We start from the raw sequence: 14744 nt of genomic DNA, 5'->3' as shown, positions 1-14744 counted from the left end.
CAAAAGAAACATCGGAGACTGAAGGGAAAGGGAGGGGAAGGGAGGGGAGGGGAGAGAAGGGGAATGGAAGAGGGAGAGAGGGGAGGGGAGGCCACAGCCGCCAGTAGGGTGCCGGGGAGATACGCCCTCATGTCACCCGCAAGGAGGAGCCGAGGGGTTTAAAAAATTATACTCATGTCATTTAGCAATATATTTGCAGTATGAAGGTACTAGTTTGTGCAGAACTAATTGTAGCCAATATCTACCTATTTTTGCACTGCCTCGTGCTGACTTTGCTTGTAGTTTTCGTGAGCATTTAAAGTTTTGTCTGCCTGTAAGCTTCTAGATTTCCTGTAAGGGGAAGAAAAATAAAGGATATTGTGCTCTAAAATTGTCATCTAGAGCCCGAGTTAGGTCTCACTTTTGTGTAAGGAAGATTTTTCTTCAAGCAAAGGCAACGATGGCAAAAATCTAAAATGGACAATAGACATAACCATATTTGTTAAAATAGACAACATATCGACGTATTTGTAAATCTAGCATATATATTCGGTACCTCAGACACCAAAAAATCGATTCCGATACTTGAGGTACAGAAAACTCCAGTGCCAAATATGGAACCGTTCACTATATTCGGCACCTTAGGTGCCAAAAAATCTATGTGAGGTGCTAAATACAGTGAATAGTACCATATTCGACACCTCGGGTGCTAAATACAGGCTGGCCCAAAGCGACAATCGCATCGGTGGGTGCTTTCGGCGCGGCAGGTCACGTCGTGTCGCTGCCATGTTTCACTATAAATACGAGCGCACTGTCGTGTTTCGCTGTAAGGAGCCGCAGCGCGACTAGAGAGCAGACGAGCAGCGCGAGCGAGGGAGGAGATGAGAGAAGAAGCAGTAGCGCAGTGCGTGGAGATGAGAAGTAGCGCGAGGTGAGGAGTAGTAGTAGCGTGAGGAGAGGAGAATCGGCCCGAGACGAGGAGGAGCAGTAGTGCGAGTTATAGTAAGTATTTAAATTGTGTATTTAATTAATACTTGTAGCAATAATAGTAATTGGAGTAAGTAGATTGTTTAATTTGTCCATTTATATTTGTATAATTATTTGGTTAGTTTATTATATGAATTTGATTATTTGCTTAATCGGTGTAATAGTAACTAGTGTGAATTTGTATAATAGTAATTAGCGTGAATTTATATAATAGTAATTATTTATTTAGTCAGAGTAAGTAGATTGTATAATAGTAATTAGTGTTAATTTGATTAGTTAGTGTAATTAGATTATTTAATTAGTTTAATAACATAAAGACTTAGTGGTAGCACTTTGTGCTAATGGTGGTGTAGGGTGGTGGTCTAGTGCATACATGCTCTCCATAGGTGGAAGTAGAGTGTCAGTGCAATGAGAGGAAAGAGATAAAAAGAAAGGAAAAAAAGGTAAAGGATAAAAAATAATTTTCAGCAAGATTAAAAAATTTAGGTTGGACAGAAATATTTGATAAAAATCACAATGCACCAAAAAATTATCAAATTAAAATTTTTAATTAATAGTGGTGTGTGCATGTTTAATTAGTATTTTAATTCAATATATTAAAATAGTAGTGCACACAAGAACTCTTGCCCTTAGTTAAATAAAAGAAGCAGCTATAAAGTCAAATAGAGCCATGTTTTCAGTGTCTTCTACTCACCATAGACTAGTCCCTTTATCTCTTCAGCTCATTTAGTATAAAAAAAATCTATAAATAGGTTAATAATGCATTGTTAAATGTGAGCATTGAAATTTTGCTAGAAACTATAGGAATAGTAGTATTCACCGTAAAAAGGAGATAATCACCCGGGTTGAGAGCGGTATGTTAATGATTCTGACTTCTGGAAGAGTATACGTGGTGTAAATAAAGCTAGTAAAATTAGCTTCCAAAATAGTTTTGAAGTCAATTTATAATGAGATTGAATATTTAGTCAATATAACTTCCATGTTAGTTTAATTAATATTTTAATTTAATATTAATTATTAATTATTTCATTTGAATTCAATATTGATGATTTAATTAGCATTGTTAATTACTTAAAACTATTTAGTATTGTTAAGTATAGTACTATTTAATTTGTATTGTTAATTTATTTATTATTTATCCAGGGCGTAATTAGTTGTGTATAGTATATATATCTAAGTAGTTATTTTATTAGATGTACTTTGTTTAGTAGATACGGTATGACTTTCTATATTTATTACGATGAACGTCCCGCAGTTTTGCACAGGAGGCTCGTAATAATTCAAAACTGCCAGCGCATAGAGAGTTCGGTTGAGATACCTAATGACTTGGGTGACATGAAATCACATGTTATGAGCCTTTTGCGTGTGAACCATCAATCACATACTGTTGTCCTAGAGGGTGTGAGGCCACGGTTTGTTCCAAAGCGCTTGGTCGTTGTTTATATGTTATTCAAGATGAGAAGTAAAAATGTATGGGCTTTGTACTCATACAAGACATTGGAGGAGAACTTTAATATGAGGGTGTACGTAAACATAGTACCACGACTGGTGTAAGATAATGCAGTGACTACTGTGAAAGGATCAGGCTAGCAGGTGTTGCATAAAGAGAATAGATGACATGTCGGGGAGGGCAGCTCTGGTAGAGAGGGAGCTAGAGTGGACCCTTCTGAGGTAGATACTGGATGCATGGATAATGAACTCAGTGGTAGCGGGGATGAAGAAGCTGCTGACAACGATGACCATGTGCTGGCGATCCAGTATTTTCTTGGTGTTGGGCTGCTGGATTGTGTCGTCGCTAAATATAACAACTTATCTAACTGGGGATACCAGAATAACGACATCCAGGTCGGGCAACAGTTTTGTAACAAAGGGAGATCATCCACTTTATTAGCAACTATGTTGTAATGATAAGAATGGATCATATGTGCTCTCAGTCTAACCCTACGGAGTATAAAGTCAGATGTATCAAGTATTCGAATTGTCCTTACTTTGTACGAGCACATATGCCGAAATATAAGAACTATTATGACCAGTAGACACACCCCACATATATGCAACGAAGAACCTATTAGAAATGCGAGCCACGCCGTTGATGCGAGGTTTATAGCCTAACTCCTCATCACTGTTGTTGGTACGGACATTTGTTTGTCGTGAAAATCTAATATGGAGGAGGTGCAAACTAAGACATGTATGCTGATCAATTACCACACCTCATGGTGAGCGAAGCAAAAGGCATTGAAGATACTATTTGGAAGTTTCGAGGAGTCTTACAACTATACTCTGAGACTATTGCAGATGATTGTCATTATGAATCCAGAGACTTAGTGGGCTATGTCGGATGAGCCGATCAAGCTAGATGATGGGTCATACAACACCCCTGACTGATACCTCAGTAGGTTGTTCTGATCCTTTGGACAATGCATCAAAGTTTTCAGACATTGCAGGTCAGTTGTATACGTGGATGCCACATTTTTTAGCAACAAGTACCATGATACCCTTATGACAGCAATAGCGGTGGATGCAAATAATCAGATCATTCCTCTCGCCTTTGCAATGGTTGAGAATGAGAACAATAACACCTACTTATGGTTCCTCACTTTGGTGAGGACATGTGTCGTGGGCAACAAGAAACGAGTTTGGATCATCTCAGACCGCAATAAGAATCTTTTGTATGTGTTAGACGTGCTGCATGATAACACAAACTACTCCTTTGCATAGCTTAATGTAGAGAGAAGATGGTGCATGCGACACTTAGGAGTGAACCTGTACATAGGGTACCGCAACAAGTCACTTGTAAAGATATTCAAAGGGTTGTGTCTGTAGAACTAGCATGCAAGTTTAACGAGATGTGGTGAGAGCTAAATGAGACCACTCACAAGATAATAACAGATCAACAAACTATCGTTAGCAGTTCACGTGCTACGTTCAGCCAGTGGATAGCGGGGAAGCCGACGGAGCGTGGGGCCCTAATATATGACACTCACGGTGCCAGGTTAGCACATAGAATTTAAATGATCATATTATACCATTTCTTATGCAATTAGGTCTTCTAAAATTATTGTATCCCATATTAGGTACACCATCATGACAACGAATATAGTATAGGTGTTCAACAATGTCCTAAATGGAGTATGGAGCCTCTTGTTATGTGTCATCATTGAGCTCATATTCTATAGAACGGAGGACTAATTTCGAGACCGTGGTAATGCTACTATGAATTGCAACATACGATTCACACCTAAGATAGAGGAAATCATATATAGAAGGAGGAACAAGACACACTTTCATCGGACGAGTATCTACGACCTAGTCAATAATGAATTCGAGGTCATGTGCCGCCATAGGTATGCTTCAGGGTATAGCGCATGGGACACCGTGTAGCAAATGTCAACTTGGGCCTCACAAGGTGAAGTGCACATGCAATAAGCCAAAACTGCATCATATCCCGTGCTCGCATATCTTAGCCACTTGTAGGGACATGGGCGGCAATGACGAATCATAGTACGTAGCACCGTACTTCATAATCGATGCATTGAGGAACACATGACTTCCAAAGATGTGGTTTTTCAACATTAGAAGCAGCTACAAAGCGATCGACGGGCTTAAGTGGGTACCTTATCCCCGAGCACGACGCACAGATCCTGAAAGTCCTAGAGCCACGAGGCTGCAAGGTGACATAGATGAAACATATGCTGTTGATGGCCTATGCAAGTACAAACTTTGTAAACAACCTGGCCATGACAGGAGGACATGTCTGACCTGACAGTAAACTATCAAGCCACTATCGAACTATAGTGTATGAGAGTTCTTGCATTTTAGTTTATTGTTTGAAGTTATTCAAAGTCATGGTTTGTATTCTAAATTATTATTCACCTATTAGTTATACTTCTTATTTTGTAATATCTCGTTTGGTACTGGCATCACATACGATTTTTTTTTATTGAACCATGAAGCTTGTTATTCACCTATTTATTGAACCACAAAGCTTGTGATATATTCTTATTTGTTATTCACACAGTTATTGAACCATGAAGTTTGTAATATATTCTAATTTGTTATCCACCTACTTTGAACCATATAGCTTGAAATTATTGTCATGGCTTATGGTGGTCTTCTTGAGCTTCTTCAGCAGCGGTATGACGAGAACCATATGGGACAAATGATTTTCACAGGGATGTCGTCGTTCCTGCTGGACAATACGACGACACCACGTACTAGGAGTACCTTTCGTAGTATCGTCCATGCACGCGTGCCACCTTACTCATTGAACTTGTACACCTAGGCCCCAGACCCTTCCCAGAGGATCGTGCCCGCATTCTTCATGTTGTGGTAATTACTGTGGTACTTATAACGATTTTATTGGTTAGATCTCTGTATAACTGACATAACCCTCATCTTATACAGACAGAAGAGGCGTACGTGATGCATACACAGGCGGAGCAAGCTTGTGGGGAAGCTAGCGGGTCATCAATGCGAAGAGATCGGAATCCTCTCCGGGACTATATGAGGACAAGAGGGTCCCACTTCCTGTCTGCTATACGTGGTCTAGGTGGTTGTGCCCCGTGTTGGAGAGGATATGACCTACCAGCTATAAACCCGTCTCGTGCCTCCCATAGCAGGCGCTCGTCCATGCCCGTGGTGAACCCGTTCAGGCACAGTCGCAAGAGGCACCTTCTGCTACGAAGCATCGCGAGAAGTGCACATAGGCTTCTACGCTCGAGCAGTGTACACTAGGTTCATAGGCCCCGCAGTGGACACAACCACCTCAAGCTACGCTGACACCTCTGCCTACAGCATCAACTCGTCACGAAGACGTTATTGACTGCACGCAACAGACGCCTGACTGGAGCAGCACACATGATTTTGACTAGGTTGCTGCAATATAAGCTGCCAGCTTCACCGAGCTTCTCAGTGCACAGTACCCTGAATATCCTGATGCACTTGAGGATTCATAGTGGTACCAGCAGGGCGAGCCTTCGGCACACCGGACTCTGTTGGAGCACGTTCTAAGGACGTTCACACTGCCGCATGAGGATCCTTCTTTATGGTACATGCAGGGCAGAATTAGCGGGGCTGGATACACGTTCGGTGGGGGTCTCACAGGGTAGAACATTGATGATGACGAGCAATGGAACATGAGACAGGGGCCAGTGCAGGCCGCTGGGATGATGGCCACTAGACGTAGACGTGTACACTTTTGGGGATTGTGTGCGGTGTCGTCGTCATTAAGTCGCTAGTGCAGTTGTTTGGTGCACTTGTACTTTTTAACGACACATGTATTATTGACTTTATTATCGTAGTCAATCATATTATATACTATTCACTGTATTGTTAATTTAATTATTTTTAGTTTATGTAATATTTGTCAAATAATTTTGGCAGACAATTTATGTAATGTTTGTCAAATAATTGTGATATTTAATACTTGTTTAATGTTTCTTAAATAATCAAAGATTCGTGCTTTGGTACAGAGCCATAACATTGCAGTAAATGATCAATAAATCTATGGCGGGATCTTTGAGTATAGGCTTTCCATGAACACCTATAACGATTCATATAGCACTTAATGCCTCATTGTAAGTTGTGCGTGAAGGGAATGATGATCCCTTCAAGGAGAGCAACCTAATCCAAGTTGTGGCTAAATTGCATATAAGACCCTTCTGTTCTACGCTTCGCTCCAATATATAACCACCGAGGACTTTAGGACCCTCTTGCACGAGCAGCTTCAAACGTATCTCAAGGTGTGCAAACTGACTGACCTTCCTTCTGTTCTAGATTTCTCTAGAGGCAAAGAATGATAATGATGTTATCCGACCCCTATTTGGTCAAATACCTAACAAAAAATTCCTATTTTCCTTTCATTAAGGTACGAGGGCTTCTTATAGGGCTAAAGAGAGAGCCAAAAAAGGATCTTTCGTGTATAGTCCTGCATAATCTCGAATGTTAAAAGTTCTTCTCAGATACAAGGAAATGGTTCAGTTCTAAATTTTTTCATGAACTGACTAAAACTAAAAGATTCAAAGAAGGAAAAAGGGATTAGGATATTTTTTTCATCCCACATTCAGGTTCGTAATTTCCTATATGCTTACCCTACTTATCTTTTTTCCATTGATTCGAATGCTCCTCTTTTGTGTTAGGCGTTCCGGAAGACGTACAATTGATCAACAAAGACATCAAAAAACTTCTTGGTCATGTATATGCTCTTCGGTGAGGGTGTCATGCCTGGTTCGCGTAGAAGACGATGACGGACAGTGAACCTAAGGGGTATAAGAGCGCCCTCTACTACTCATCCAGAAAATGACGAGGACGATGAGGATGATGATTTCATACCCCAATGCCTCGACGTTCATGCAGTAATACAAGAGAATATTCAATGATCACTGCAAGAGGGTGTTCATGCACAACATCGAGATAGAGTACAACCGACAAGAAAATAGGACGTGCTACTACTGTGATAACTTAAGATGACGACGACGACAACGATTTCATGCCACAATAACCCCTCCCTCTGAGGCCTCCATCTTCGGAGGATATTGATGACCCTGAAAATGATGGTGGATTTACTAGTACCCATCCTTACAATTTCTCATTAATACCTCGGAGACAACAACTATCTTACTCTGATAGTATTAACTAGCACAGTTGGCATTCTTTCGCTAATTTGCGTCGTTGCTTTTCTCCACCAGCTTGACATGATCTAGGTATTCAACATCTATGCACTACGAACTATGCAAATAACAGGCAAGACTATTTATTTCGTTTAACAGCCCCCAACCAACATATATAACCTCACCCTCATCCATAGATAGAATACTCATTTCTCAGCTCTCTCAACTTCAATGTCTTTCTCAGCTCCACCAAACCCACCTAAAAAACATTAGGGAATTTTCATCCCTCAGGGGGTCGAACTGCCTATGTGCTTCTGTGGTGACCCTTTAGGCTTCACGAGTCTTAGGACATCTCCTACCCCTATACCTTACGTTTTTTCATGTGTGCCAACTACCAGTACGACAAGTCACAATATGGATTGTACGAGTACCCACTGGTATAGCGACATATATAACTAAAGTGGCACTTTCTGTATGATTTCATATATTGTCTGACTAATCTACCCTCTTGTTTCATTTGTCCAGTCTCCTCCATCTATTTGTGACTTCATGGAATGACTGGATATGGAGCAAAATGCGCACCAGAAGCGGTGGGTCTACATGAGCATGCGGTGGAGGAGAGAAGCGTACGAACGTCGGGAGTACAAGCAACAGCAGGAGAAATTATGACTCAAGTGTCAGGAATAGGAGCGTATGAGGAAGATAGTCAAGGAGCGTACTACGGCTGATGTACGTGAATAAGAGAGGGAAAGGAAGCGGGAGAGGGCCCGTCGCGCTAAAGCGGATGATCTGATGCCATGCGAAAAGGCAAATATCTTAGGTGCACTCAGTAGAGAGTATCTATTATAATCCAGTCTATTTTCATTCCCTAAGGCATGTTTGGTTTAGCAACGGTACGCTATTAAGTTAGTTTTTAGCCGTACCGTACATGTCAACGTTTGTTGTCGTCATCTCTTTATAGTTAGGGTCCACTGGCACAGCGACGAAAAACCTCATATCGCATGTAATGTTTATCAGCATATGTAACGTCTATATCAGGTTATGTGATAATCGTACTTCACAACTATTATTGTTCGACAAATTAGAATTTGTATCCTCTCGACGTTACTTCCTAAAAAGTTACCTACACAAATACATTAAATGAATAATAAAATATCGATAAAATTATAACACACTCAATTATCCAATTCCTTTCTTTATTTATTCGCTCGTACCCTGATAAAACTAAATTGTGCTATAAAACATGTCCGCTCGTATTTTATAGCGAAACACGACAGCGCGTGGGGTCAAAGAAGTGGCAAAAGTGAAACGACGCGACCATCGCTTTAGGCTGGCTTGTATTCGTCATCTAATGTGTTGAATACGATACTGATTACTGTATTAGGTGCCGATTACAGAAGTTTTCGGTACCTCAAATACCGGAATCGATTTTTCGGTATTTGAAATGCTGCATACAAATACTAGATTTGTAAATATGCTAATATATTTTTTTATTTTAATAAATACAGTTACGTCTATGGCTTATTTTTGGATTTTTACCGCAACAATAGAAAGAGGAGATAATAAAATAAAAGTTGGGAGGGAACAACCAACTGCTGAAAATGCAACAGTACATCAGTACCATACAACCATGACTTCTGTACAAGCTAACTACTATTACACATTCGCAGACTCGCAACACTAGACCATCACAATACCGATGAGATCGATATCTGGCAATTGAAGCCAGAGAGCCAAAATTTTGGGGACAATTCTACCTACCTAGTCCCCACAAAACACACTGCCTGCACTTCAACAGGTGCTCCCTATTCTTGTTCTCCTTCGCCATCGCCGACGTTGTTGCTGTCGTCGTCGTCGACGACGACGACGTGGAAGAGATCGAGGCGGCTGTGGCTCAGGCGGAGCGAGTACATTGTCTTCTTGTACTCAGCCCAGGTGAAGGGCCGGTACTGGCGTGGTGCGCTGGCTGTGATCGTCTCCGGGAGCGCCGAGATTCGTGCATGCAGTGGTGGAGCTGCAAAGTAGATTGTGGACAGTCTTGGCCTGCAGGCACTTGCAATTACCCTGTGCCGGATGCTTACCAGCTTCCCGTTCGTCAGAGCCTAGGAACAAGAACGGCAGGGGAGAATTGAATCCAAAGCAAGTTTCAGGGAAACAAAATATTTGTATCGAGGCCAGAATGTTGTACTGAACTTTTGTCCATCTTTACTTCTTCTCTAATAACATCGGTAAATCTCATACCGTCTTTTGGAAGAAAAAATAGTAAGCGTAGTTGTTAGATTGAGATGTAGTTGCAGGACGATAACAGGAACTTTTGTCAGCTGGTAAGATGTACTTGACGCAGTCCAAAAAAACAGGTCCAAAAATATCAGTGGAGACGCATCTTTTGACAAAAGGGGCAATAGCTAACATGGTGTGGTGTCCAATCAGAATCCGAATCAAATACAGATCATTTCTTTTTCATGTTTTTAGTAGGTAAATAATCTATTTTACGAAGCACTAAAACGGAAGTTGCTAATTCATTTTCATATGTGAATGCTGATGGCTGGGTGCTGAGTAGTGCCTTATCTCTTTGCTTGTTTTAGTGTCTGCTAATTTAATTTTCTAAGTAGTTCATATATAAAAGCAAATTTCTGAAAGTTAATCTATCTTGCACTGTTTGTTTTTAGGTGAATTGGTATCAATACCTGGAGGAGGTCACCAACATTGACAAAAAAAGCTGAGGGGTCAGCCGGCACCTGAACCCACACTTCCTTGCCTTCGCCGTTGGGCAGAAGCACCTGCAGACCATTGACGTCGTTTGCTCGGAGCAAGCTGAGGATCTGCGGGTCAGTGTGCTCACCGAACCCGATCCGTGCACCTGCTGTCGGATTCACGCCATTGCCAGTCTTGGTTCTCACAATGCTCTTCATCTTGCATTGGTCGTCATGATCAAGCTTGTGAATGGTGCATGCTGCAGGGTAGTGGTTGATCCTCAGGAGGGAGTCGCTGTCAGTGTCTGTGATGAGCTTGCTGAAGGACCTGGGGTCCTTGAGCCCTAGCCCCTCTCCTAACAGGTCCAGAATCTCACATGCAAGCTGCCTCGCTGCTTCCACATACTCGTTCACCACAGTACTGCAACAATAGTGAAGAAAAATCGATATCAGCATGTGAGCTAAAATCAACAAAAGATCTATTTTTAATCAAAAGAATGCAGTTATCACAAGATCGATTGGGTGTGTGCCATGACAAAGAAAAAGAAGACTAACGAAAGATGGGAAGAATTTGACTGATTGATGTGTGAAGATGCAGCAGCTCAAAAGCTGCAGCCTCTGCCTGAGAAATGCTGATAAATTGATGCTATGTATGCATCTGGACTGTGCAGAACCAGCATCCATGCACGTGCCATATTCGTTTCTTGTGATGCATGGATATCTCTGAATCAGCCGTACACATCATGCCACTGGGGTGACCGATTTTCGATGGGCAAATGGTTTTTTGACAGGATTGGGCATGCTTTTTTTTCAGTACTCCATGGAAAGACCCATCAGTGCTTGGATCATACATCACTGCCCTGCCACTGGGACATTTCATTCATCTTACCATAAAGAGGACCCTTTGCATATCAGCATGTGTACCTCCTTTCCTTTGCTTGGCTTTATATGGATAGCATGGATATGCTCTTCAGGGGGGGCCTGGGTATCACTTTTATTCGTATCAAGCTTTTGTACTTCACTATGGGCCATACTTAGTACTGTCTTTGTTCCATGACAAAAAGAGGGTTATTCTTCTTTGCAGCTTCTTGTCTTTCATTTTTTATGGCAAAATGGTTACTGCAAAGATTGTGAGGTCATTTCTATTCTATCCTTGCATCATTCTTACATTAGTTTAGATAGCTAATTCTTATCGTATCAATGAATTAGCATTTTACAACTGTGTGTTTCTCAACTGCTGTGTCTATAAGCTTAGACTTTTGATGCGATCGAAAAGGCAGTTAACAATCTTGTACTGCTTACTAGTTGCTATATTATCAATTATTAATGCATAGTTGATGGAGAACAAAGAGAATGCATTTCCAAAATTATATACGATGTATATCCGATTGCCAACTGAACACATCATTTTCTGTATGAAACTTAGTGTACTTTGCAATTTAAGCTGTTAGAGCTATCTAGTAGCTATGGATGTAATAAGTACTCTGTTGCTACTTATTAGCTGCATCAGTTGGTGGTTGGATATTGCTATTAAGTGAAGACCACTGCATATATGTCGGATTCATTGACGTGCAAATACTCATAGTTTGTTGGAGAGGGGCCTGACACTGAGAGGGGTCTTCTAACTACCTCAGAAGAGAGGGTTTTCTTGTCCCTTTCATCTTATTTTGTATCTACTAACTCTGATAAATTAGGCCACTGTCTGGCCTGGCTGTGTAGTGATTGGTGAGTACTCTCTCCTAGCATTGTATGGATGTGAGCTTTCTCATTCAGCATGCACAAAAATAGTTAAAGATCATCTGATTTGTTATGCTCAGTCAATTGCGAGGCATGTTCTCACAGCATGGGCAAGAGCTTTCTCTATCACAAGGAAAATAACAGATTTTTGAGCGGGAAATGGAAACAATCAATAGTAATGTGCTAGTTGTTTTGTTTTCATATGTTCTTTTGGTAAGACTATTATACCTAACTTTCATCAGAAAATCTTATAAGCCCATTATGTGGAGCTGTCAAGTTTGTTATGTCCCATCAATTTGTGCTTTTCTTTTGCTTTAGAAACTAGCTATGTATGCTCTTAAATTGTTGGAACTAACTTATCATTGCCCTGCCTATCATTACATCAATTGTGCATTATTGTGATAATTATGTTTTGAAAGCTATGTAGTCATGCATTTGCACAATTCAATTGATGGGGCGGCCTTTCTGAAATTGACAACATTGGTTGTTAGTTCTACCATTAACTAAAAAATATCCCCTAAACGCTAAAATAGATAAAAATAATATAACTATAAATCAGTGCAATTACAAAATCACACGTAACAATGTCTTGAATGAAATGTTTTTCTTTCTTCAATTGCAGTGAAATGTTCAAATTAATATGTGCTAGGATTGAATCCACACGTTGTTGTGGAACTATTATTCTCTTTTCTATTTACCATGGAAAAGTTTGTATATATTATCAATGATCAATGGATTGCTTTGTAAGAAAACTAATACTTGTATTGGGCTTAAGTTGTTGGATAGTTTTTCAAAATCCAAGGAACACCTATACACTGCACACAACCTTTTTTTTACATTTGAAGGAAACTATGTTGACATGTAGTGCATCAGAAAATGGCAAGAAAACCAGCCAAACTAGAGATAGGCAAAGCATGCCCAGTTCGAGGAGGAGTGCATGCATGACAAGCACAAGTTCTCTCTTGACTTCTAAACACAAAGTATCAACATTGTACTCAGCAGAAAGCTCCTTGCTCAACCCAAACCTATTCTATGCATGCATGTACACATCATGTGTACCTTAACTATAATATACAACAAAGATAAATATCAGATCGATGCTTGCATCACCTGACACCTCCAGGCACAAAAGATAGGAAAACCTAACCAAAATAAACCTTTTATTTTACACCTAACCACACTATACTCAGCTGAGAGCTAGCATAAGTGAGACATTAAAACAGGTGTAGGATTATGATATGCAACCCGTCGCAATGTGCGGAGGCCAAAACGACATTTAAAATAGAACGGAGAGAGTAATTTATTAGCAATTATTTTACAAGTATGTGGATTACCTTAAAAGTTTAAGCCTCGTACTGTTATTCTTCACAATATGCCACGTATATATATATATGCATGCATAGTGTACGTGAGTCGTAGCGTAGGTATACTTAATTGTATACCTGAAGCGCAAGGGGTCATCGGTGTCGATGGACCTGGCCCTGTGCGCGACGGCGGCGGGGTTGGCGTGGAGGAGCAGGTACTCGAGCTCGCCGGCGTCACCGTTGAAGCCGATGCTGCGGCAGCCGTAGCCGAGCGGGCTCGGCGGGCCGGCGCGCTGCTTGTCCTGCGGCGCCAGTGCGAAGAAGGCCGTGGTGGCGGCGTCCAGACGCGCGGCGGGGCCCGGCCGCACGCCGTGGTTCACCGCCCGGAAGAAGCCGTGCTCCGCGCACGCGCGTGACACATGCCGCGACAGTGCGCCACGGCCGCGCGGCGCCGACATGTCCACTGTCGGTATGCCGCCACCGCCTGCGGCGACGCCGCCGTGGGACGTCGGCGACGACAGCGCCGCCGTTTCTTGGTGCACCGGCGTCGACGAAGGCACCACCATAGTGCGGCGTGAGGTTGTCACTGGCTTGTGCCGTTGTGCGTGAGTACGTGCAAGCTAGTACAGTGCAATGCGTGAAATATGGCAGGAGAGAGGAGAGAGATGGATGCACACACTTCTACGAGAGGAGAGAGGTCAGAGGTGTGTAGTGTAGGGGCCTTTGAAGTGGAGGGGAGAGTGGTGGCGTTTATATGGGCGTCTGGATGTGTGTGAGAGAGATTCCTATTGAAATGCTGACCCATGGACCTGTCCTGTTGATCTTTTTGACTTGATGTCTTGACCATAAGTTTGTGCTTAAGTTAGTTTGACATTTGTATTAAGAAATCTCTTAATACCTAGAGTACCGAGATTGGTACACTACAATAGAAATGGTCATTCGTGCCGCCCCATCAGTACCGGTTAGGTACAAAACAGCACTGATGAAGCATCAGTGCCGGCTCGTAACTTCCCGTGTTCGATCGATGGTCGAGCCCGGTTAAACTGGCACTGATACTGAGTATCAGTACCGGTTAAACTGGTTATTAGAATGAACCGGCACTGATACTTCAGTACTGACTTGTAACTATGAGCTGTCACTGATACTAAGTATCAGTACCGGTTCGTTTTACGGGTCGGCACTAATAATTATACGTCTATTAAAGGCTCGCGCCTTCTTCTCCCGCCAGCAGAAAGCTCTCCCGTCATTTGTTGGAGCTCTACCTTGCGCTTGGGGTCAGTCGGACGAGGAGCTGCGGCTGGATGTTGCGCTGGACCCCTCCCTTAGGCGGATGGCTGACAAGGAGCTTGGCCGCGCCCTCTCCATCCTTCTTCTCCGGCCGGCCGGGCACCTCGCGAGCTCTCCTCTGCCTCCATGCCCACCTCTGCCTCCACGCC

General features: G+C 42.0%; 1 protein-coding gene across 1 annotated transcript; it reads right to left on the bottom strand.

The window, feature by feature from the left end:
* Positions 1 to 9286: 9286 nt before the first annotated feature.
* LOC133929773 (gibberellin 2-beta-dioxygenase 1-like) lies at positions 9287 to 14020 on the bottom strand. Its single transcript, XM_062376548.1, has 3 exons — positions 13447 to 14020; positions 10262 to 10688; positions 9287 to 9676 (listed from the first exon to the last, which is right to left on the bottom strand). Exons 1-3 carry the CDS (start codon positions 13872 to 13874, stop codon positions 9380 to 9382), a joined length of 1152 nt encoding a protein of 383 aa, XP_062232532.1. The 5' UTR covers positions 13875 to 14020; the 3' UTR covers positions 9287 to 9379.
* Between the last annotated feature and the right edge of the window lie 724 nt (positions 14021 to 14744).

Source organism: Phragmites australis, chromosome 9 (assembly GCF_958298935.1).
Source record: "Phragmites australis chromosome 9, lpPhrAust1.1, whole genome shotgun sequence".
NCBI classification, from domain to species: Eukaryota; Viridiplantae; Streptophyta; class Magnoliopsida; order Poales; family Poaceae; genus Phragmites; species Phragmites australis.
The sequence above is the reverse complement of the archived record's forward strand: the minus strand, read 5'-3'. Positions and strand labels throughout refer to the sequence as shown.